The sequence below is a fragment of the Natrix helvetica genome, assembly GCF_964273705.1.
Source record: "Natrix helvetica genome assembly, chromosome: 4".
NCBI classification, from domain to species: Eukaryota; Metazoa; Chordata; class Lepidosauria; order Squamata; family Natricidae; genus Natrix; species Natrix helvetica.
In genome coordinates this window covers 54,884,384-54,907,743 of record NC_138550.1, presented here as the reverse complement: position 1 = coordinate 54,907,743, position 23,360 = coordinate 54,884,384, and the positions used below count along the sequence as shown (strand labels likewise).

Sequence of the window (23,360 nt, the reverse complement as noted above, 5' to 3'; positions counted from 1 at the left end):
TTCCATTTCAAGGTTATTCCTTCCGCCCATTAGCTAAAAAAGATTTATCACATAAATATGCTATGAAGATTGTCAGGACCAAGAATATGTCAGCAAGAGCTGTTTCTTGAGTTAATTACCTATCAGGCAGAGGATACAATTGGATAGCAGAAGCTCAGTCATATGACCTGGCTCCTTCAGCAGATGGAGGAATTAAGGCTGAATCTAGGAAATTGTCAATGTTTCATTAAGTAATGCCACCCATCTTGAAAAGTACTACCTTTGAATGAAGTGCATAGGACAACTATTAGCCAGTAAGTTTGATTTTATTCTGGTTTGGTGAGACAATTCAATTAATATTTTGTCTCATAAATTTAAACTACTTCAGATTGGAAGATTATGCAATATATCTGCATCCAATGTAGTGTTCTACTTGTAGACCAATATCTTTATTAAATGATTTCAAAATCCCCAATTTTAAACACTATAATGAATATTAATCACATTGAATTCATTCTGACCTGTCAAATATAATCGTAGCTGAACTAAAGAGAAAGCTGTTTTCCGAACTCCTATTACAGAAGAGAGTTAAGTTGATGTGCGGATATGTTCTGCCCTACCAGTCATTTATAACAACAGAAAAATCTGTGGGCATTATTCTAAACACCAATGATGTTTATATGGCTAAAGGACTAAAACATAAAATTCAGGCTATTGTGTCAAACAAAAGTCTAACTTTGAAGTTATCTCTTTCTTATGATTGCCAGTAATGGGAGGCATGAATATAATTTACAAGACTTGGACTGAAAAAAATCCAGGAGACTACTAGATGGCAGCAAATCTCTATGAAATTTTTGCAGCCCAAATTTATACTAAAAAAAGATATCCTGCAAAATCAAGGATGTAGCCTTTCTTCCCTGCTACCCTAATACTATTGTAATTTATGACCTATTCATTGTATCCAGACGATGTATGAAATAGGAACGGAAAATCTCCCTCTAACCTTATTCATGGTTCCTCAGATTTTTAGTTCACCATAACAATGCTATGTAAAAATAAGTGACATACTATACATAGGATAAAGGTAGCTTAGAAAACTATCAAAGATGGCTGCTGTCCAAATATATTTCTTTAGAAAATTAACACCAGATCTCAAAGCAAATCATTCGCTCATCTATACGCACTGTGGCAAACACTGTTATGCCTAATCTTTGGCTGACCTAGCAAGAATCCTTTCTGTGATCTTATTATACATTTTGTGTGGTTTATTATAGGGTCTGTAACTTAAGTCTTCTGAGTTTTTAGCTGATAACTTCCATTAGAGATGCTAGTACGCACTGATTGGACAAGAAATTGTTTTACAGCATTAGCAACTGTGTATGTATGTATATGTATGTATGTGTGTGTGTGTATGCACATACATACATGCACACATATACATACATAAACACACACACACACATATACATATAAATATATCTTGTATGTAAAAGCTGAATTGGTAAAGGCACTGTCATCCTTCTATTTACTGAACTCTTAAGATTAATTACTATGTTTCAAGAACTTACTAAATACATATTGTCTAATGAGTAAGTATTATTCTAATCGTCTCTTAACATATTTGGAATTCAGGTATGTCATTTTTTTCAATATATAAACTGGTGTCATTTTACAACATTCATTTAATTTAACGCAGCCATCTCATCCCACTGAACTGTCCCAACATGTCTTCTAATTTATATTCGATACTGCTAGAATATATTCTATCGCTGTTAAAAATGTTACACAGGTAGAACTCGACTTATGACCACAATTGAGCCCAAAATTTCTGTTGCTAAGTGAGACGTCTGTTAAATGAATTTTGTCCTTTTTTACGACCTTTCTTACAATTGTTAAGTGAATCACTGCAGTTATTAAGCTAGTGACATGGTTAAGCGAATCTGACTTCTCCATTGACTTCGCCTGTGAGATCACCAATGGTGATTACATAACCCCAGGACACTGACACCTTCATAAATATGAGTCAGCTGCCAAATATCTGAATTTTGATCATGTGACCATGGGGATACTGCAACAGTTGCAAGTATGAAAAACGGTCATAAATCACTTTTTTTCAGTCCTGTTATAACTTTGGTCACTAAACAAACGTAAATCAAGGACTACCTGTATTCATGCTGCTACCAGTGGATTAGGAATAAATGCACAGAGAACAGCAAAAGCCTAAACTTCAATTCGGTCAATCATCCAGAAAAGGTCTTTTCAGAAACTTACAATAAAATATAGGAATTAATCCAATCAGATTTCTTGAAAGAACAAAACGCAAAGGGATGTTCTCAAATCCTTGAAAAGCGTTTTAAAACAAATGTTTCCTTTAGGTTCCTTTCTGCATGAAGTAGCACACGTCACAAAGGTTGCTTCTAGGTAAATCCGTACAAGGCTGCAGCTATAGCTTTTTAAAGGGCAATCCTGCCCACGATCACTGACGAAGAAATAATCTGTTTTCAACAGACCCGCTTTTAAATGGATTCTACGGTATTGTTATTTTGATAGCCGCTATTAGAATCCAAACGTGCAATGATCGTAGCATAGGTTTCCGGTTTGTTTTTGATTTTTAAAAAAAGTAAGAGTTTTTAGCAGACAAAATCCTACATCAGCCGCCACTCACATATCGAAAAGCAAAACGAAACGCTGGCATTCAGGTTGGCGTAACCACCACCTACATCACGCATGCGGGTCACGTCAGGTAGGGTTTAACTTCCTTTTCAATGCATGCTGGGAAATAGGGTTCCCTTGCCAAAGGGGTTTTCGGGGCGAAGACAGGAGCAGCCTTGATTTCTTCCCCGCTGGCCTCCTTGCGTTCCCCGTTTAGACTCTCCTGTTGCAATTCCAGGGGAGATAAGAGCGCCCGCGCACAAAATCCTCCACCTCCTCTTCTGGTTTGCTGCTAGGTAACCGAAACCCAGGCGGAGCGGAGCGAGATCTGAGTCTGAAAAAGAAATGGCGCCTTAAGAGCAACGGCACTGAGTCAGATGTGACAGTCGGTGCGCCCCGCCCTGTGACAGGGTGGAGTCAGCCGCGGCGAAAGGAAATCAGAGAAAACGGACTCCAGCCGTATAATCTTCTCCTATTTCCTGCCCACCACCAAAAAGAATTGGCTGGAGTCACGTGGAAAGAGCCCGGTTGGGAAGGCACATGATCCGAGCGGCCCCAGAGGTTGGGAGTCGTCGCGATGGGTACCGCGCTGGACATCAAGATCAAGCGAGCTAACAAGGTGTACCACTGCGGGGTGAGCATTGTCTGCAGGTGCTGCTACACAAATCTGGCGATGTGGAGACGCTGGGATGTTAGGGAAGCTTTTGTTTGGGCGGAAAAAGAGCGCTGCAATCTGGTTGCACATGCATGCATACATACATACATACATACATACATACATACATACATACATACATACATACATACATACATACATATGCAGGTCTTGGCGTATTCGGGTCTTTTCCCGTGTAAGATTGAGATTATCTTGGCGACGTTTCGAAACGATATATAGATATTCTCAATCTTACACGGGAAAAGACCCGAATACGCCAAGACCTGCATACCTGTACCCGTGAAAATATACGAAAACGTGTGTGTGTGTGTGTGTGTGTGTTTGTGGAGCCGTGGGATCTGAGCGTCAGCATCTGGAGCAGCGGATGAGATCGCGATCGGTCGGATGATTCTGAAATCCTCCTCCTGGGAGAGGGAGAGGAATGAAAAGATGCCCGCCCTGACCAAAAAGGACACGTTCATGAGGGGAAAACAAAAAAGAGAAGCCTCCCTGACATCTTGTGTGCAGGGGTTTTTTTTTTCTGGACGTTCAGTTCCGTATGTAACCTCGCTGCCTTCCAAAGGAGACTTTATACAACACCGCTTTGCCACCTGAATATCTGTTTCGTAAGAATTAGGTTATTCACATTTTTTTAAACTCTAGTATTCTGGTATAGTTACAAAGTTGGGGATACCCTAACATTTTATAGACTCCCTTTGTTTCCTACAGAGTCAGTATTTGAATTTATGAAGTGCAGCAATGGCTTTGGAAGACAGGAGAACAACTCCTGCATTCATAGGGGGAAAAACATGTATTTAGGAGTACTGAAGGCTTTGTTCCTGGTAATGTAAATGGTTCAAGATTTTAGAAGATCAGAGTTGGAGCCCGTTGGGTAAATCACCATTTCTCAACCTTGGCAACTTGAAACTCTTAAATTTCAGAGCCCAGGATTCCTCAGTGAATAAGGCCACGAATCTTAAAAGTTGCCAAGATTGAGAAACACTGGCATTGAGTCTTGGTAGAAAGTAGCTACGTTTGCCTCTGTGCCAAGATGGAGTTGTGAAAGTTCGGACTACCCTCACCGCCTGCAAAATAAGAAAAAGACATCGTTGGGGAGATTGCTAATAATAATTGGGAGGGTCTAAAAAAAACTTTGGATTTTTTTTTTAATCGTGGTTCTTTTTTAAATAAATGCCATAAAAAGAAGGGTTCCTTTATTCCTGCTCAAATATTTTCTATTAACTTATAGCAAGAAGACATTTCACTTAGTGCATGAAGCACTATTTTCTCTGTATAAAGGGCAAAGCAGGGTGGTACAATTCTGCAATGCAAAGGGAAGATGCTTTTCTACCCTCAGCGGTCATTGGGCTTTTTACCAAAAGGATTCAATGCCTGCTTTGGGATTTTTCTGTTGCTGAACTAGGGTTTGGTGAATCTGCTTTTGACAAGGCTGAAAGAAAATAACTGATTATTAACTTTATTAGATCTTGAACTTAATTTTTCCGAGCTCATCAAACAATAAAATTGATACTTAGATTTCTTAGAATCTTTAAGTTTGTAATTCCATTTATTAGGAAAAAAATAAACATTTTAAATAAAAAAGCAAAAATAATTATTGTTTGAATAAATTATACTTTTATATTTAATAAATGCATTAACCATGATAATTGTGTGAGTAAATCAAATGCATGTTGCATTTGCATTCTTAAAATAATGTAACAAGATTACTAAATGCAGTATAAAGATGAATACTGCATATAGTTCAGCATCTTTGAAAATATATTCCCTCCCCAATAAAGCCAATAAAAAAAATTCTCTTAAGGATACCTCTTTAATGCCTCTAACTTTTGAATCCCAGAGTTGGCAAAGGAACCTAAAATTTCAATTCAAAATATTTCCTTGATAATTATTTGCAGTACTATATTAATTTTTATATTAATTTATATTTTTATATGTGAACGATATAGGAGCAGAACTTCAGAGTAAATTATTTATTTGGATTTTTATAGTTCTTTTACATTGAAATACTATGCATGGTTTGTTAATATATAAATTATAGATTTGATCCAGTATATGGATTTGAATTTCATACTTAATTCTCAGAACTGTTCACTTCATTGCATTTACATTCTAAAGTTTGCTGAAAATGTTGAATCATTTACGTTAAGTACAACTATAATCTCTTATTAATTTGTTTTCAGGTATGCACTCGGTGTATTTTATAATCTATGTGATATTTTTCAAAAATTATATTTGTTCTTGGCCAATAGTAAGGCATTGCCATCACACAAATGTACACATATGTTCCTGTCAGTGGCCAATGCACTTTTAATGTCACAGGCGTTCTTTTAATATTTATTCATATGTACAATGAACAACCAAGTGGACATCTTTGTAGTCTTGTTCAAATTTGAATGATTCACTAAACATTCAATTTATTCCCTTACATGCTTTCTTTCCATCACACATCAATCACTTTTACCTTGTTTAGGATTCATGCAAATCCTTCTGTCATCAAGAATATTCAAGTTATTGTATATTTTACTTTTCTGATCAAGAATTGTACAGTCAATTTTCTCAAATGCATATAGCTCTCATCGCCACAGTTCCTGTTAGCATAAAACCACATTGCATTTCTTAGATGATGTCCCCTCAGATATCTTTTCAATCCAAATATCGCCAAACACTTGTATATGCCTGCTTAAACTAATTCTCTAGCAATTTTGCCATTCATGCATTTTACCTTTTTAAAAATAGGGAAATAAGAATGACATTCTTCCAAACATTAAGCTCATAAATGTTCAACGTTGCACAACCATTTCATAAGCAAACCATTCTATATTTGATCATTTTCCAGTTATTCCATCTCTGTCTGCAGTTTGCCATTTTCACAATACCTATTACTTCTTATTCAGCATCTATTTTATTAGATACTTATAGCATTTATAGCATTCATTTCAACTGTTTTTATTTATTATTTTTCCATATAAATTTTTAAATATCTTTTCATATTAACTATGTTAGTTCTACAGAAGATTTCTTGTTTAAAAAAATTTCGCTGTCTTCCAAAACAATTTTTATTATTTAATTGTGAAAATTATTCTATACTTTATCTGTCTATTTAAATCATAACCATTCTTTACGGTCTTTTATGCCATTATTTGGATCTTCCTTTTTCTTATTATACACATTATAAACTGTCCTGTGCCATCCTCATTTTATGAAGTATGAGCATTTATTTTTTCTCATTAACAACCTTTACTCCATCAAGCATCCTCTTTCATACTTTCCATTGTTGTATCTCTGAATGCTTTGGTGACATTTTGTAGCAACATTATTTTTCATTCTGTTCAAAGTAGCTTCTATATTCTCTTTTTTTTGGCCATTCATTCTGATGAGTGATTAATCTGTCTTCCAAAATATTTCCATATAGGACTCATGTTTTCTCTTCTTAAAGGCACATGATTTTCACTGTGGTTTTTAACTTCTCTCTTTTTATACTAGAGACTATTTTTTAAACAAAGATTCAGTTTTAATGATCCAAGACAATAATCTTTCCTATATTTAGAACTTTCATAAACCTTGTGGCCTTCACTAACTTTCTACATTTTTCATCATAAGGAATCCAAACAGCCATACTTTTCTGTTCAGTCCTTTGTCTTCTATACACATAGATAAAACTTAATTGGTTAATATAGGTAGTCCTCAACCAATGACCACAATTCAACCCAAAATTTCTGCTGTTAAGTTAGACATTTGTTAAGTAAGTTTTGCCTGGTTTTACGGCCTTTCTTGCCACAGTTGTTAAGTGAATCACTACAGTTGATAAATTAATAATCCAGTTGTTAAGTGAATCTGGCTTCCCCATTGACTTTGCTTGTCAGAAGGTTGTAAAAGAGGATCACATGACCATGGGACAGGATAGTGGTCATAAATATGAACCAGTTGCCAAGCATCTGGATATTGATCACATGATCATGGGGATGCTGCAAAGGTCATGACTGAAAAACAGTCATGTCACTTTTTTCAGTGCTATTGTAACTTTGAGTGGTCACTAAATGAATTGTTGTGAGAACTATCTCTACCCCACCTTTGAACATATTTAATACTCCTTCCTCCTCCCATTTTCCCCTCAATAGCCCTGTGAGGTAGGTTGCAGAGAGTGACTGACCCAAAGTCACCCAGCTTGCTTTCATGCCTATGGCAGGACTTGAATTCATTATCCCCTCAATTCTAGCCTGGTGTCTTAACTCTAAGACCAAACTACTATTTTAAAGACTTCTAAGTAAATGCATCAAATAATACCATTCTTATTCATTCTGGGGACTCCACACGACCCAATCCCTTTTATCACCATACCTTGAATTATAATAAGCAATTATCTACATCATATGAATTCCTATTTTAATATATATCCATAGCAACATAATCGGCACCAATTCATACTGTCTTATATAATTTTATTCCTTTCATGCATAATTAAATCTGTACTTTAACTCACATGCATGACATTTTTACTTACATATATTCTTGTGCTGCATAAGAATGATGTGACTAAATTCTATTGCATTCTCAGCCAATATCCTTCAACATTGTTATTGTGGTGAAAAATAGAGTGTACATTATGTATTCCCCCTTGAGTTTCTGAATAAAAAGGTGAAATATTATCCTCACTAATAAAGCCCCAACATACATACATACATGTTTTCGTTTTATTTGTTTATTTGTGATCTTTACCATTTATCCTCTTGCATTCCAAGTTGCAATCTTACATATATTATTGTTCTCAACAAATGGATTAATATTAATTTACCATGTCATGCAAGAGATTTCTGCATAAAAGTATTCTGATACAATAAAGGAAGAGTAAACTACATGATCAAATTTAGATAGAGTCATGCCACAGGCAAAATTCTCTACTAATTGTAAAAATACAATGTTGGTAAGCTTTAGCACATTTTGGCCACTATTCTATGCAAACTAAAATATCTAAACTGAAGACTACCTTTGCAAGCCAACTTAATATTACCTACTTCCAACTAATCAGAAAGTTCATGCAGTATATTGACATATTAAGTGTACTGGTACTTCCTTGGATAATTATTGTATTGATATACTTAAATTGTCATAATATATAAAATGTAAGAAGTAGCATCAAAACTGATCTATCTGATTTTCTCAATTTTTCCCCAATTAGGAAGTTCTCACTGGAGTGGTGGTCATAACAAGTAAAGATTCAATCCAGCATCAGGGAATCTCCTTAACAATGGAAGGATCTGTAAATCTGCAGCTCAGTGCTAAAAGTGTTGGTGTGTTTGAAGCATTCTGCAATTCTGTTAAGGTACAAACAATTAAAAAACATGGATTATGGAGCACTTTTCTACCAGAGTATATGAGAAGAATATAAATATAGGGAGGCTGTACTTATTAGATCAGTCCAGCCATGGTGACTGATGGACCCACAAGGGTTCCAGAGGGATCTGGAGAGTCTTCCATAGGGTCTACAGCAATGTCCATGAAGGCCTTTAGTAGCTGTTTAGAACAAGAGGCCAGCTGTAGCCTTATATTGGATTGCACGGTGCAGTCTCTCATTTCCAATGGATCTCATCGTTCCCTGTGGTTTACGGAGATGCCACAGGAGATGAAACGGGAGAGGAGACATCTAGAGTACTTCTGGATATCAACAAAGGACGAACTCAATCAAGCATAGATGAGAGTTGCTATAAGGATCCACTTTGTGGTGGTAAGGGTAATGAAATCACAACACTTCTGCTGTTATTGTGCCCATAGCCGTTTTCTGGGTGACCTGAGCCCACTCAAATTTGACTCCAGCGTTGGTGCAAGTCCTGTGGAGATGCCTGGGAACGATTTGAGTCTGTTGGGCCCAAGGGTCCTTACAACTGTGAGTTCAGACATCTTGCCCCTCCTGGTTGACCATGGCTGCCTGGGGATAGGCCTTGCAGTATATTTTTTGTCAAAAGTTTTTTTATTTTTTAACATACATATAATATAATCCAAAGTACACCTTTACATCTTAACAAACGTTTTTGAGGTATTCAATAATATATCAATTCCTTTTGCCATTAAGCCTCTTCAATTTTATTTGCTCTTCTGCTTTCCATACACCATATTATAGTCTATTTCATCTTCAGCTCTCCTCTTCTCCTCCCTACCTTTTTCTTCCCTCTACCCTCTCTTTCTTCTCTACTTCCCCTTGCTCTTTCCCTCTCCTCTCCTCTCTTTCCACACCTTCCCTCTCTCCTGCTCCTGCAGTATTGAATTCATACTTGAATGAGAGGTTGTTCCTTCATCTCTTAGAGAAGTGTTGGTTCATCTTCCTGCCCCCTCCTCAAAAAGCCATTACTGGATCCCACCATACTGCACAATGTAGAGAAGCTGGATGCCCAGCAGTTTCCACTGATTATTTGGATCCCTTTCAGTCAGGATTCAGGCTCACACTTAAATTATATTGGATTATTTCTGTCAGGAGTAGGATGGGGATAATACATCCATTCTGGGTGTCACTGACCTCTTGGCGGCTTTCAGTACCATTGACCATGGTATTTTCGGGGATTGGCATTGGGGATTGGGAAAGGGTGACACTAATTATTCTGGTTCACTTCCTTCCTATGGGGCCAATAGCCTGCCATCTGCCAGCAGACTCGGACAGCGAGGAGATTGGGAAGGAACTTGGGCCAGTCGTGGAGTCTGGAGAAGGCTCTGATGGGTGTTTTGCGTTGGAGGCAGAGATGGGGTCAGGGTCATCCAACATTTATCAGCTGCTTTTGGAGTCTGAGATAAGAAGGGGGAAGAACAGCTGAAGCCTGTTCCAGATGCGTGTATGCGCAGAGCTGCCAGGAAAAGGGAACAACTAAGGAACAGGGGTCGACTCAGAAGAAAAGGCGCAAATGGATGCTGAATGGCCCCTCCCATAGGGAATAAAGAGGAGCAAAGGGGAGTTGTGTTTGCAGGAGACGATTTGTTTGCTTATTATTGTGAAGATTTGCTTATCTGAGTTTGTGCCTCGCAGAGACTCCTTGTCAGGGATTTCATTTTACAGCATTGTGACTGAAGCTCTCTGCCTGGCAACTATCCAAGGACTGATAAGGTCTGTTTTTGCAATTAAACCTTGAAAGGCTTATTGCTGGGACTTTTCTGTGTGTGAATTCCAGGAATTCACATTAACCAAATAAAAAGGGTTTTTTTCGGGACAAGGAGTCTGTTTCGTGATTCTGTTAAGTCTGGGTCAGAACATCAGCGTTGATTTTTAGTGAGAGATCCCACCCTCAGTCCCTACTGTGTGGGGCGCCACAAAGCTTTGTGCTTTTTCCTCTCCTGTTCAACATTTACATGAAACTGCTGGGAGAAATCATCTGTCACTATGGGGTGAGATATGATCAGCATGCTGAGGATACTCAACTGTACCTCTCTGCTTCTGACAGAGAGTGATGCTTTTGATTTCCTGACCTGATGTCTGGAGGCTATGGGAGTTTGGCCGGGGAGCAACAGGCTTAAATTGAACCCTAACAAGAAAGAATGAATGGCTTTGAGTTTTAGAGCCTTCTGATTTGGGGACTTTACCATTTATGGTCCTGGATGAAATTGCACTGCTCCAAACTGACCTGTTCTTCAATCTGGGGGTTCTCCTGCACTTGACTCCTGCTCAAGGAGGAGATGCAGTCATGGCCAGGAGAGCCATTATGTAACTTTGTGTTGTGTAGCAGTTACACCTGTTCCTGGATCGTGAAGATCTACTCACAGTTACACCCTGGTAATCTCCCAGTGGAGTGTATAACACACTATATGGGGCTGCCTTTAAACAGTATCTGGAAGCTTCAGCTTGTGCAAAATATAGTAGTATGAGCACTTTTGGATGTTCCTAGGACACTGTTAACACCTCTGCTCCTTGAGTTATATTGGTTGGTGGTTTGCTTTTGGATACAATTCAAGATGCTAGTTTTGACCTTGAAAGCCCTTCATGATATGGGATAAGGGATCACATCTCCCTGTTTACTTCTACCCATCCCATCTCATCAGGTTCAGCGGGAGAGGCATGTTGCATGTCACAGCTACTTAGGCATTACATCTGATAGGACCCAGGAGATGAACCTTTTCTGCTATGGCACCCAGTCTCTAGAACAGGGCTGTCAAACTCCTGGTCCGTGGGCTGAATGCATCACCCGGTGGCCACGCCCACACTTGGTTCAGCGAAAGGGGGGGGGAAATGACGCTGCCGAGACGACCTGAGTTTGACACCCCTTCTCTAGAACATCATTCTCCCTGAGGTGAGGTTAACCCCAACCTTTTTGGCATTTTGGGAAGCCTTTAAAACATGTTTCTTTTTTAAAAAAATCAGGTCTAGGCATCTCCTGGCAGCATCATATGACATCTTAATTAACCCTTTCACAATCGTGTTTTTACTGATGTTAATTATTTTATTGGTTTTAAATATATATGTTTTTAATAGTTGGTTTTATTGTAGGCCTCGTGTTGCTTCATGTTATCTTAGGAGATCTCAGTTAATGAAATAGATAGAAAGTATATAGGGAAAGACAATGAGCTGGATGGTGACTATACCAACAAACTCCCTACTTTTAAACCATTGTCCATTTCTTGAGGTTCTGTACTATACTTTCACCACAAAAGATAATGTTTAATTCCTAAAAATAGTGTTATGCCTTCCATTAGTAATTGTGTAAAGTAGCTGTTTAATGTCTTTTTATTTTCTTTTAATGTATTTTAAACATTTATTAGACTTCCACTAGGTAAGATTTAAGTGTTGAAGTAGTTAAAGAGATACTTTTTCATTTTATATGATAGTCTTAATCTGACTAGTCATAAATCTTGAAGTGAGTTTGTGGACAGTAGCTAAATTTGAATTAGATAGTGAGTGTGTTGAGCATTGAGCATGTCTTAATTTTTCAGTTAGATTATGCAGATTATTTCAGATGTAACAAGGCTTTTAGTATTTTTACTATTTTTGAAAGCAGTTCTAATACAAATGAAAAAGATTACATGAATGCATTGTGTGTTTTTAAATTTTATTTATTTATTTATTTGGTAAACATTTTTTTTATTTTATAACATAAAAATTCCAGTTTCAGTTGAACAGTGTGTTGTCTGGGTACAAGTAATTTTAGAAAATAATAATCAAAATGTTTACAGCAATAGTAGTTACATTAACATTGATTCTATAATGACAGTAATACTTGCTTAACCATTTTAACAAATCTCTCTTATAACATTAGTCCTTTTCTTACATTTCCACATTTCTAACTTCTGTTTTTATTAGCCAACCATTGATAAAAAGAGTCCCATGTCGAAAATATTCAGTTTCTTCTTTTTCCTTAATTATCATTGTCAATCTATCCATTTCTGCACATTCTAATATTTTTTAAATTACATTTTCATCTGTCGGGATTTCTTCACTTTTCCTGTGTTTTTTTAAATTTATATGCTGTCTAACTGAGCAGTGTGCATATGTATGTATATATGTGTGTACACACACATAACACATCCATATACCCACACACCATTTGGAAAGCTTTATAGATGCAGGAGGCTCTCTGCTATCTATTCATGTCTCTTATGTGTCACTGCGTTAATTAGTTTGTCAACTTGTGCTTATATTCTGAGTTATACAGTAGACTGGATTGTTTCTTATCTGACAATGATTAATGCGCATGTCTCATAATACGTTACACATTTCTTTACTTTCCTTCTGATCTTCCGTTCGCCTGCCGAAGGAGGTGGGCAACATTGCTCTTGCCAAAATGTAAGATTTAGATAGTTAGATTTGTATTTTATTTTATTCTATATTAAGGTTGTTCATTAGAATATGTTTTTGGGTTTTATTTTCTGCTTATTCAGAAATATGCTGCTTGGAAAGCCGACGATCCATACCTCATTAGTTCAGGGTGGAACTTCCCCTGACATTATGTATGAAAGGGAGGCAATGTTAACCAGAGCAAGTGGAAACAGAAAACTTCTGTCCACTCAGTAGAGCATAGAATGCTTGTGCTGAGTTTAATGTAATGTGTAGACGTTGTCCAGAATTGTTTGCAATTGAGTGTACGCTATATTTCTGCAACTTCAAAGAGTTGAATCTGAATGGACAGGATTGCTGCTCTATTTCTTATGATACACTTAAAAATGTGCATTTTCAGAAATTGGTAACCTTTTTGTTTGCAACAAAAAATAAAGGACAATTAATAATTAAGTCTTTCTAATTTTTTATTTGTTTTTGCAGCCTATCCAACTGATTAATAGTACGGTAGAAATGGTAAAATCTGGAAAACTGCCTAGTGGTAAAACAGAAATTCCTTTTGAATTCCCACTGCAAGTAAAAGGAAGCAAAATTCTTTATGAAACTTACCACGGAGTTTTTGTCAATATCCAGGTGAGAACAGATGACAGTTTACAAAAACCTTACTCTTTATAGTGATTATACACAATTGCTTTAATTTTTTTAAGATTAAGCCAAGGAAATTCATGCCATTAAAAGTGTTGTCTGATGGCATGAATTTCTTCTTTGATTCAAGTTTAAAGAATCCCATAAGAGCTATGAAAAACTGCGCCTTCAAATATTTTCTTCATATTTCCATTATTTAAAATGAAGCAAATTACAGATCCTAGCAAATCAGAAAAATACTGAAGAAGAGATTCTTCATAGAAATGTACAGAGTTTTTACATTGTCGGATTTTTAAAAAAAATGAGATTCATCTTACCTAACATAAGCTCAGATCACTATAAATAAGTTTCTTTCTGTAAGCTACACTATAGCATAACAGCAGCACTCTGGCGTATGGTTTTAATTCAGAATTGATATGGCCCAGTGTCTAATCTCTTTTTATTGATTAAACGTGAAAGTTTTAACTAACAAAACTCACTGGTATTTATGATGGAGGCTTCCTTTGAGCTAATGATTGTACTGCAGAAATTTGTGTCTCAAAACTATTTGCTTCCCTTCCTTTTGCAAATTATTCAAATCTATCCAAGATATTAATACTCTTTTATTACTTGTCATTCTTGCAATGCTTTTTATTTCTAATCTTGAATAACATGGCTTTATTATTACTATAGTTTTAGGGAGATGACCATTGGATTTAGCCCGGTAGCAAAAAATGATTGAAATCCTGTATTTGCTTTGTGTTTTTAATTCCTGCTTTGATTTGATTTGCAGTGTGCCCAAAGTATTTTTGAACTGGAAGATTTTTAGAATATATCTTCCTTCAAACTAAAAACATTTTGAAATAGTACATTTCTAGGTAGAATTTCCATAGTAGATACAAATTATAGTAACCATAAATAAAATACCAATTTACAAAATTAGAAATAATTAGTAATAAATACTTATTTTTTAATTTCATGAGAAGAATAATAACCTTTTTGTTTTGCATATTTGTATAGTATACTCTTCGATGTGATATGCGACGTTCTCTCCTGGCCAAGGATTTGACAAAATCTTGTGAATTTATAGTCCATTCACCAGTAAGTTTGCTTCTCGGAAGAGACTTGTGAATATATTCATTTAATTGTAGTTGGACTATATATAGGTCCTGAATTAGAAGCAGGAAGATCTGAGTTGTCCAGACTCAGCCAGGAAAATGATGGAATCACTTTGGGCCAAACATACTATCAGCCTATTCCACCACCAGGACTTTTGTTCTGATGAAAATAAGAGGGGGGAGTGGCATATATGTCACTTGGAGCTCCTGAATGAAAAGCAGAACATAAATCTGATAAATAAAACAAGAATAGGAATTTGACCTTAATAATGAGTTCACAGTATAATATGCTGTATGTATATGTAGTTGCTGCTATACTCAGTGCCCTAAAATACTAGGCTGGCCTTGGCTATAATATGAGTTTGCTTTTCATGATCATTAGATGGAATAGAAAATTTTTAAATGTTACTTTTTAGCTTAATTAGAGCATGCTTCAAATAGGGAATTGGAGCATGCTTCAAATCATGGGATTAGAGCATGCTTCAAATCATGGAAAGCTTGATTAACCTTAATTGATTTTACCAAGGTAATTTCTTCCCAAGACTATTCTAGTGGTGATTTATTCTAGGTCTTCTAACATTTAAAGTACATGATTTCAAATATGCACTTTCTCGAAGTAATAAATGACTACTAGATTTAGTTCTGAACTTTCTTTTCATTCTTTTTATAGCCTCAGAAAGGTAAGCCAACTCCAAGCCCTGTCGACTTTACTATTACTCCTGAAACATTACAGAATGTGAAAGAGGTAAGAACCATTTTAGAAAAGCAGTTTTGTGGAATGGTTAAAGGCAACAGACTGGACACTTATGAGTTCTAGTTGCACCCTAGGCACGAAGGCAGCTGGGTGGTATTAGGTTAGTCACTTTTTCTCAGCCCTAGGAAGGAGCCAATGGCAAACCATTTCCAAAAACCTTGTCAAGAAAATGGCAGGGACTTGTCTAGACAATTGCAAAGAATCCATACTAACTTGAAGCACAAAAAGAAAAAGAAATGGTTTAAAAAAGTTTAAGCTCCCAGAACAGTGGAACAGGGCCAAACTGGACATTGAAACCACATGAAAGCATTTTGTATCCATGTACTTCCTCACTTGCATGCTCCAATTTTCTCCCATTTTTGATTTAGTGGCAAAATGTAACCTGTCATTATCTGAGGTGGGCAAACCAGGATTCGCACAAACCAGGATTATATAGAAATAGCTGGAAGAATAGGAGCATAGGGAGTGAAGAAAGAAAATATTTGTATTAAAGGATGTATCTGAAGAAATTCCTTCCGTTTAGTTTTCAAAATGATTTTGGTGGCCGGGGGGGGGGGAGGGGGAGAAATAGGTCTTTCTCTGTGGGGAAAAATCAGATAAGCAAAACGATTTGAGAGAGCCAGTACTTAATAAAAGCCATCCCCGCTTGGGAGAAAATCCCAAAGGAGCTGCTTTTCAAAGGGTTCCTGATAGCTTGAAATGGATCTTGGCTTTGGGAGGCAGGGCTTTGCTCATATCCTTTATATGGCATTGAGATTCCTGGAGAAGATATTGGGAGGTTTCTCTTAATTTGCAGTGATGAATGTGACCCTTTCTTTATTAAGGCGTATATAGGTGATTATTCTCAAGTATTTTGCATCTTATGATAATTCATTTAGCTTTCGCTGATTTCAGTAGGTATGCTGTGAAGATGACTAAGTATAGATCCAACCATTCTTTATGAAGTGCGTAGTTTTCTGTATATTATAGTTCAATTAACTGTACCTACAGATTTAACGTCTGAGGAGTTAGCTGCATGTTACACTAAATATGTTTAGAAAATCGCCTGTTACTTACACATGTTTCACTTCTATTTTGAAGAAAAGATATTGAATGGGATAAGGAGAGGTGATCAAAGAGTAAAACGTAATTTCTTCTCTCTTCCGCTATGAGCTAATGAGAATAAGAGACAAAGAGCTATGCTATAAAATGAACATAATATGTGACAAGAACAAGGACATTTGTACAAGTATTATATAAATTACCCCTCCCACTCTCTCCCTCCCTTCCTCTCTTTGATTTTAGAGAGCATTGCTTCCAAAATTTCTCATAAGAGGCCATCTCAATTCAACAAACTGCATCATAACACAACCTCTAACAGGGGAACTGATAGTGGTGAACTCTGATGCTGCTGTTAAAAGCATTGAACTCCAGCTAGTACGAGTGGAAACCTGTGGTATGTCTTTATGTCTGCCAGTGCATAAATTGGTGTTGGAGAACAGAATCGGAAGTGTATTCTTGAGTTGTGACCGTGAAATGCTTCTGTCATTCTGGATAGTTGATAGACTAGAGGACAGTTAGGCCCACATCCAAATGTTTCCTGTTGTGATAATGGTATATTTTAGTAACAAACATTGGTGGAATTTATTTGGCTGTTATCAATCTCATATACAAATAAATAAAACTTTGATGTAATTTTTATTAATTCCAAAGTGAAACCATCTTTAGAAGTTTGAAATAAATGTTCCAGATCTGTGTAATACTAAATTAACTTTATTAATTTTTAATACAGTTCATATTTGAAGTTCCTCTTGGAGCTCTGAAGTGATTTGGAACAGCTCCTCAAAGACATCCGACCTATATGAGTGACTCAAGACAAGTTGATGATGAATGTTTAATTATTAAACCTGCCTGCATTTGAATGTATTATTTAGTAAGTTGGGGGCTCTGAATGCCACTTGTCTCTCATTTTTGCAAAGGCTGTGCTGAAGGTTATGCTAGAGATGCCACTGAGATTCAGAACATTCAGATTGCTGATGGCGACGTCTGCAGAAATCTTCCTATTCCAATCTATATGGTCTTTCCAAGATTATTTACATGTCCTACATTGGAAACTACAAACTTCAAAGTTGGTAAGAACGGCATTTTAAACTGTGAAGCCATACAAACAGGACGTTGCCCAATGCTTTATTTCCATTGTGGTCACCCAACACTTAGAACAAAACCTATTGGTAGGATATCAGCTGTACTAACCTGTATCATGTTTTCCTTTACTTGACTTTTCCATTGAAATAGCTGTGATTTTGTTAACTTCTTTTTTGATAGTAGCGCTGGTTAAACCATTTGGTTGTAGTGTATCATCTTTCTTTTCTTGACAGCCTTTCCTTGGAAGAGTCATGATCATAATTACAGATTTTTGTAAAGGCCTGAGATTGTTTGATACATTTTGTATACCTCTGAATTCAGTTCATCTCCTAACAGTTAGCCATATCATATATTAGAGTTTGCAGCAAATACTGATGCAGCAGAACTCAGAATCCAGAAGTGAAGAGTCAGTAATCACAGAAACTATAGAACTGCAATGGCGAACATATGGCATGCATGCCACAGGTGGCATGCAGAGCCTTCTTTACGGGCATGTGAGCCGTCGCCCCAGCTCAGCTCCACCGTGCATGCATGTGCCTCCCTCTGATTTTTGGGGCTCTGCTGCGCATGAGTGGGAGGTGTATGCAGGAGATGCGCATGCATGTGCGGGGCCCCGAAAATGCATATGCAGGGGTGGGGAGCGACATGCCCACACCACTCCCAGAAGGCTGCAGGGAGGCCTACTAGGACCAAAATGGGGCACTGAGGGATCACGGGGGGAGGAGGGCGCTTTCAGCATGCAATGACAAAAAGGTTGGTCAACACTGCTATAGAATCACAGAAGCACTCATACATACATATATATAGATAGATCAGTGAACCTAAGCCACACCCAGGCTCCAAACTGTCTGGCATGGCTCTCAGTCACCAAACAGCTCCCATTGGCTGATTTGTTGTTATAGCTATCCCAGCTCATAATTTCTCACACACTGACACATGCATAATATAAAACATGCACAGCAAGCAAAACAATAAAACATCTATGGTTAAAACTGTATAAAATAAACAATATATTAAATTACAGGACATCAGTACATAATAAACAACAACGCACAAATGGCTTCTGCTCAGTCAGAAATATTCTACCAGAGTTCAGCTTTGAAAGGACTTCCCCAATGAAATCAAGATGAACTTTGATCTCTGTAGGAAAACTGTTCAAAAACAGATTCTGCTATAGAAAAGCATTGCTTTCAAGCTCCAATAGTTAGGCTGTTATAATTATTAAAATACAGGTGGCATGCAGAGCTATTTGTCAGGGCATGCGAGGCGTTGCCTTGTCAGCGCTGGCCAGCTGAGTTCAGCCCTTTTTTAAGCCATTTTTCACCCTCCCCAGGCTCCAGAGGCTTTATAGGAGCCTGGGGAAGACGAAAACAGCCCCCCCCCCGCTCCCCCAAAGGCCCTCTGGAAACTTCAGGAGCTTCCCTGAAGCCTCCAGAGCACAAAAAACTGGTCCTACGGGCAAACCAGACGTTCGGGAATAGAAGTCTCCAGTTTGCTCGAAGGGCTGTTTTTAGTCCTCTGGAGCCTTCAGGAAAACCTCCGGAAGGCCCCTGAAGGCTCTGGAGGGCCTAAATCAGCCCTACGAGAAAACCAGAAGTCTGTTCCTGAATTTCCGGTTTGCCTGTAGGGCCGGTTTTTTTGCGCTCCTGAGCTTCAAGGAGGCTCCTGAAGCTTTCGGAGGGCCTCCGGGAGGGCAGGTGGAGCTGTTTTCACCCTCCCCAGGCTCCTATAAAGCCTCTGGAGTCTGGGGAGGGCGAAAAAAGCATGCAAAAAATGGGGGGTTCGCCATCGCTGCATTAAACAAAACATGAGTTTAGTTTAAGCAAAAGGAAAAGCTTGGATTGCTAGGTATATTTTAGAATAATATTTTTGAACAGTACTGATTTAATGTGTAGTTTTACGCTTTGCTATACTAGTAACTTTATTTATATGTGCTACAGGTATCCCAAATGGTAGATCTAATAATCTGTGCTAATTCCAGAATATTTTTTCTTTTTTTTCACAGAATTTGAAGTTAACATCGTTGTCCTCTTGCATGATGATCACTTAATCACAGAGAACTTTCCACTGAAACTTTGCAGAATGTGATTAGGTTTGCTTTACAATTATTATCAGACTAGATGCCTCCCATTTGTTGGGCATCAAACTAATTGGCATTCCAGGCACTAAGTAATACAGCCATATAAATGATTGAGCAGAATTTTAAGTTACAGTAACAATGTTCTGACCCAATAAGTCAGTGTTCAATGAGCACTGATTCACATTTGTCTGTAATGCCATTGCAATGCAAGTGTTAATCTAAATTGAAATGGGCCCTACATGGCCTACACCTCTGTCTATTCTTATTCGATTATGAGAGTTCTGTGAGTAAGAAATTTAGACGTTGAGAGGAAGAGTTGCTTATCGCAATGTTTTGACCAAAACTATTTTGTATATATGTCTTAGCCTACTATACTAAGAAAATTATACCTTTATTTTGGAAACTTTTGTATGTCCTATGAGATGTCCCTACAGTCATGAGAGATTAGAAATGCACTTATCAAAATATTTGACTGACATAATAAAACTATTCAAAACAAGTTGAATTTAGACATTCCTGTTTCCTCTGCTAGCATCTAAAGACTTTTTGCATTCATTTCTTTTGGGGAATATCTTAGCTTAATTGGTAAAAATGTTGGTCTGACCTTAATAACCGATTGGAGGATTAGTCATAAGGAATGGTTATGATTCAGTGCTGGCATCTTGTTACCAGATTGATGTTACAAGGCAAAAATAATTTGAGGCAACATAGAGGAAAGAGCATGGTAAAGGAGGTAGAGGTAAAGGAGAAGGTAAAATTATTGCACTTTGCCTACCATTGGAAGATGTTGAACTATATATTGAATATATTTCACTTTGATGTAGCTTCAGCTTGGCAACACTATAGAAAGTAAACTTTACCTAACACCTGATATATCTGATTGTTGATGTCAATAAATCATTCATATGTTGTTCATCCAATGAGTACAATTAACTGTGATTCATTGATTTGCATAAAATACCTGAGAGTGTATTTTGTTCTTCATAAATATCCACTAGGACGTCTTAATTTAAGTGAGCCCATTTTGCTATGCTTGCTGGTGCCCAGGCTTGGTATGTGTAATTGTGCTTTGCTATTTGATTTTGTGAATCCAGCTAATGTGATCTATAATATAAAGTAAGCCTTATGGTTTCAGACACTGAAAGCATGTGTAACTAAATTATCATCAGTGAAGCTGATCATATGAAGAAGCAAAAACAGACTAAAAAAGCATTATTAGTTTATTAAAGATCTCACAAAAAATGAGGAAAGAAAGAACTACAGGTAGTCCTCGACTTATTTCCTTTAGTGAATATTTGAAGTTACAACAGAACTGAAAAAAGTGACGTGGCCGTTTTTCACAACACTTTTGCAGCATCCCATGAGCAAAATTCAGATACTTTTCAGCATCTATGAGTTTGTGTCTTGGGGTCATGTGATCACTTTTTGTGACCTGACAAGCAAAGTTAATGGGAAGTCAGGTTCACTTAACTGTTTTACACAATTTTACACTGGAGTGACAAGAAAGGTCATAAAATGCGGAAATTAATTTAACAAGCATGTTGCTTACCAATAGAAATTTTGGGGTCCTGTTACCTTTCTTGCACACTCACACATCGCATTAAATAATGACTTAAAAACATGGTGTATTGATTACATCCTAAACAATTTGTGAATTAAGATTACTTTCTAAAGAGGAGGTTATCTGTGAAAATCAGTAAGAATTGGGTTCCAAATGTACTGAATAGCATTGCTCACTAATAACTAACTCAAGACTAAAGACTAAAGTCTTATAAACTAACAAGTAAAACTAAACAAATCTGTACTTGACAATTTTATTATGTTCTTTATTTAAAGAGACAATATCTATTAGATATATTTTGTTAACTTTTTGAACTGCTCTATTGTAATATAGTAAAAATAGCTAATACAGATATATAAATGACATATTTCTGCCAAAAGTACAGACACAGATTAACAACAGGATATATAATGTTGCACCAGGTATCTTGACTCATTGGAAATGGCAGAACTAGCTACATGTATATATTTTCCTCAAGCTACAAAGGGATCATTTAAAATACAATATACTGGAAATAACTGGAACAGAATTCATATATAATTTTATTATCATGATTTAAAATAATCTAAATATCATTCTTGCTAATCTGTATATTGCATTATTTTAAGTTTTTTTGCTTCGTCCAGGAAGCTCAGGATAATCTTCTCGCAAAAGTATGTGACGCCGACATGTTGGACATGTACTGTGCTCCTTAATCCATGGCCCAATACACTATATAAGACATAAAAAGATTGCACAAATATCTGATTAAAAATATATGGCTACGAAATATGGGAAGAATCCGCTCTTAAAAAATAAAGTAAAATTGAACAAAATATTTTAAACCTCCAAAATTAATGGCTGTTGTAGCACCCCTGCAATCATATGGGGAAAAAATGGTGCTTGGCAGCCCACAAAGGTGCCATATTACCCCGCCCCCGCCCCCCAATCTCTGCCTGCCCTTTTGGCTGCCCTGGACGGCAGCACTTCATGGCCAGTGTTGGAACTGAAATAGACCCCCGGGGCCTTCAGCAGTCTCAGCTAGTTGCCAACCACCCAGTCTTTACCTTAGGCCCGGCACCACTGCCACCTCATGCCCCGTGACGTGGCCAGCCATACTAGCAACACAGTGCCAAGCCTCAGCTGTTCCTACTGCCCTCCAGGCTCTGCTGTGTCCTGCATGCTGCTTTGCTGCCTTCCTTTCACTGCTGATGAAATGGGCCTGACCTGAGCCTGTGCAAGGAAGCTGCTAACCATGCCAGGCTTTCTTTCTGAGGTATTTTGCGCCACCCTCCAAATAGGGCACTCTGTTCTCACAATGCTTCAGAAGGTTTCTGAGGCCTGAAATCTTGCCAGAAGGCTGTACCATCATACTCCAAATCATATACATCATTTTAGTGATTCTTTTTTGAGATTATATTCAAAAAGTTTCTGGCACCAACTAGGTATTTCACAGTTGCAATTTCTTGGTTTAAACCTCTGAATTCTCACCCTGTGGGCTGTTTTATCTGCCACTTCCAGACAGACTGCTATTCCTCATGGCTAATATATAAAAAAAAGCAATCCTTTCTTAAAGTGCCATCCCTGAACTGGCACTTTAAATTACTATCATCCAGTCTCCAACAAACCCAGTTTTAGGGAAGATGAAGAATATCACTGACAGGGCTCGGGAAGAGAAGAAAACCTTGTACTTCCTTGAGGAAAGTCAAGGATTATCAGTTTAAGAAACATTCTGTAAGTTTCTGTAGGTGAGGCTTTCAAAAAAAAATCTACTTTACTGGGAATTGTGAGATCTCAAGGAAAGTGGAGGGTATTGTATTTTAGAGTCCTTGAAGAAAATTCACATTATTTAAGCATCTTTCTACTCATTTTTTGGTGCTGATATGTGGAAGACAACATATTGACCTGCCTATCCTGAGGAAAAGCAATACTGTGGCTATCTAAAAATTACAACTGCAGTAATACCAACTGCTATGGAAGCATTATATTTCAATACAATTATGGTCATATCCATTTTTGAAATTGGAAAATTCATTTCTTAAATGAGGTAGATCACATTAACATACTT

At 37.3% G+C, this 23,360-nt stretch overlaps 2 protein-coding genes across 4 annotated transcripts in view; one reads left to right on the top strand and one right to left on the bottom strand.

Moving 5' to 3' along the window:
* Positions 1–340: 340 nt before the first annotated feature.
* VPS26C (VPS26 endosomal protein sorting factor C) lies at positions 341–20,256 on the top strand. Of its 2 annotated transcripts, XM_081951307.1 has the most exons (8): positions 341–3,265; positions 8,484–8,627; positions 13,536–13,685; positions 14,697–14,777; positions 15,465–15,539; positions 16,833–16,983; positions 17,507–17,659; positions 19,678–20,256. In XM_081951307.1, exons 1-8 carry the CDS (start codon positions 3,209–3,211, stop codon positions 19,758–19,760), a joined length of 894 nt encoding a protein of 297 aa, XP_081807433.1. In that variant the 5' UTR covers positions 341–3,208; the 3' UTR covers positions 19,761–20,256. The 2 variants fall into 2 exon arrangements, with proteins under 2 accessions (XP_081807433.1, XP_081807434.1); XM_081951308.1 differs by lacking the exons at positions 341–3,265; positions 8,484–8,627 and adding an exon at positions 8,792–9,029.
* A 698-nt stretch (positions 20,257–20,954) lies between these two features.
* Positions 20,955–23,360, bottom strand: part of TTC3 (tetratricopeptide repeat domain 3) — a 68,775-nt gene continuing 66,369 nt past the window's right edge. For both annotated transcript variants that reach the window (XM_081951304.1, XM_081951303.1), the window contains one exon: positions 20,955–22,024. In XM_081951304.1, the coding sequence (XP_081807430.1) occupies positions 21,917–22,024 (108 nt within the window). In that variant the 3' untranslated portion in view covers positions 20,955–21,916. The remainder of the gene's footprint in view (positions 22,025–23,360) is intronic.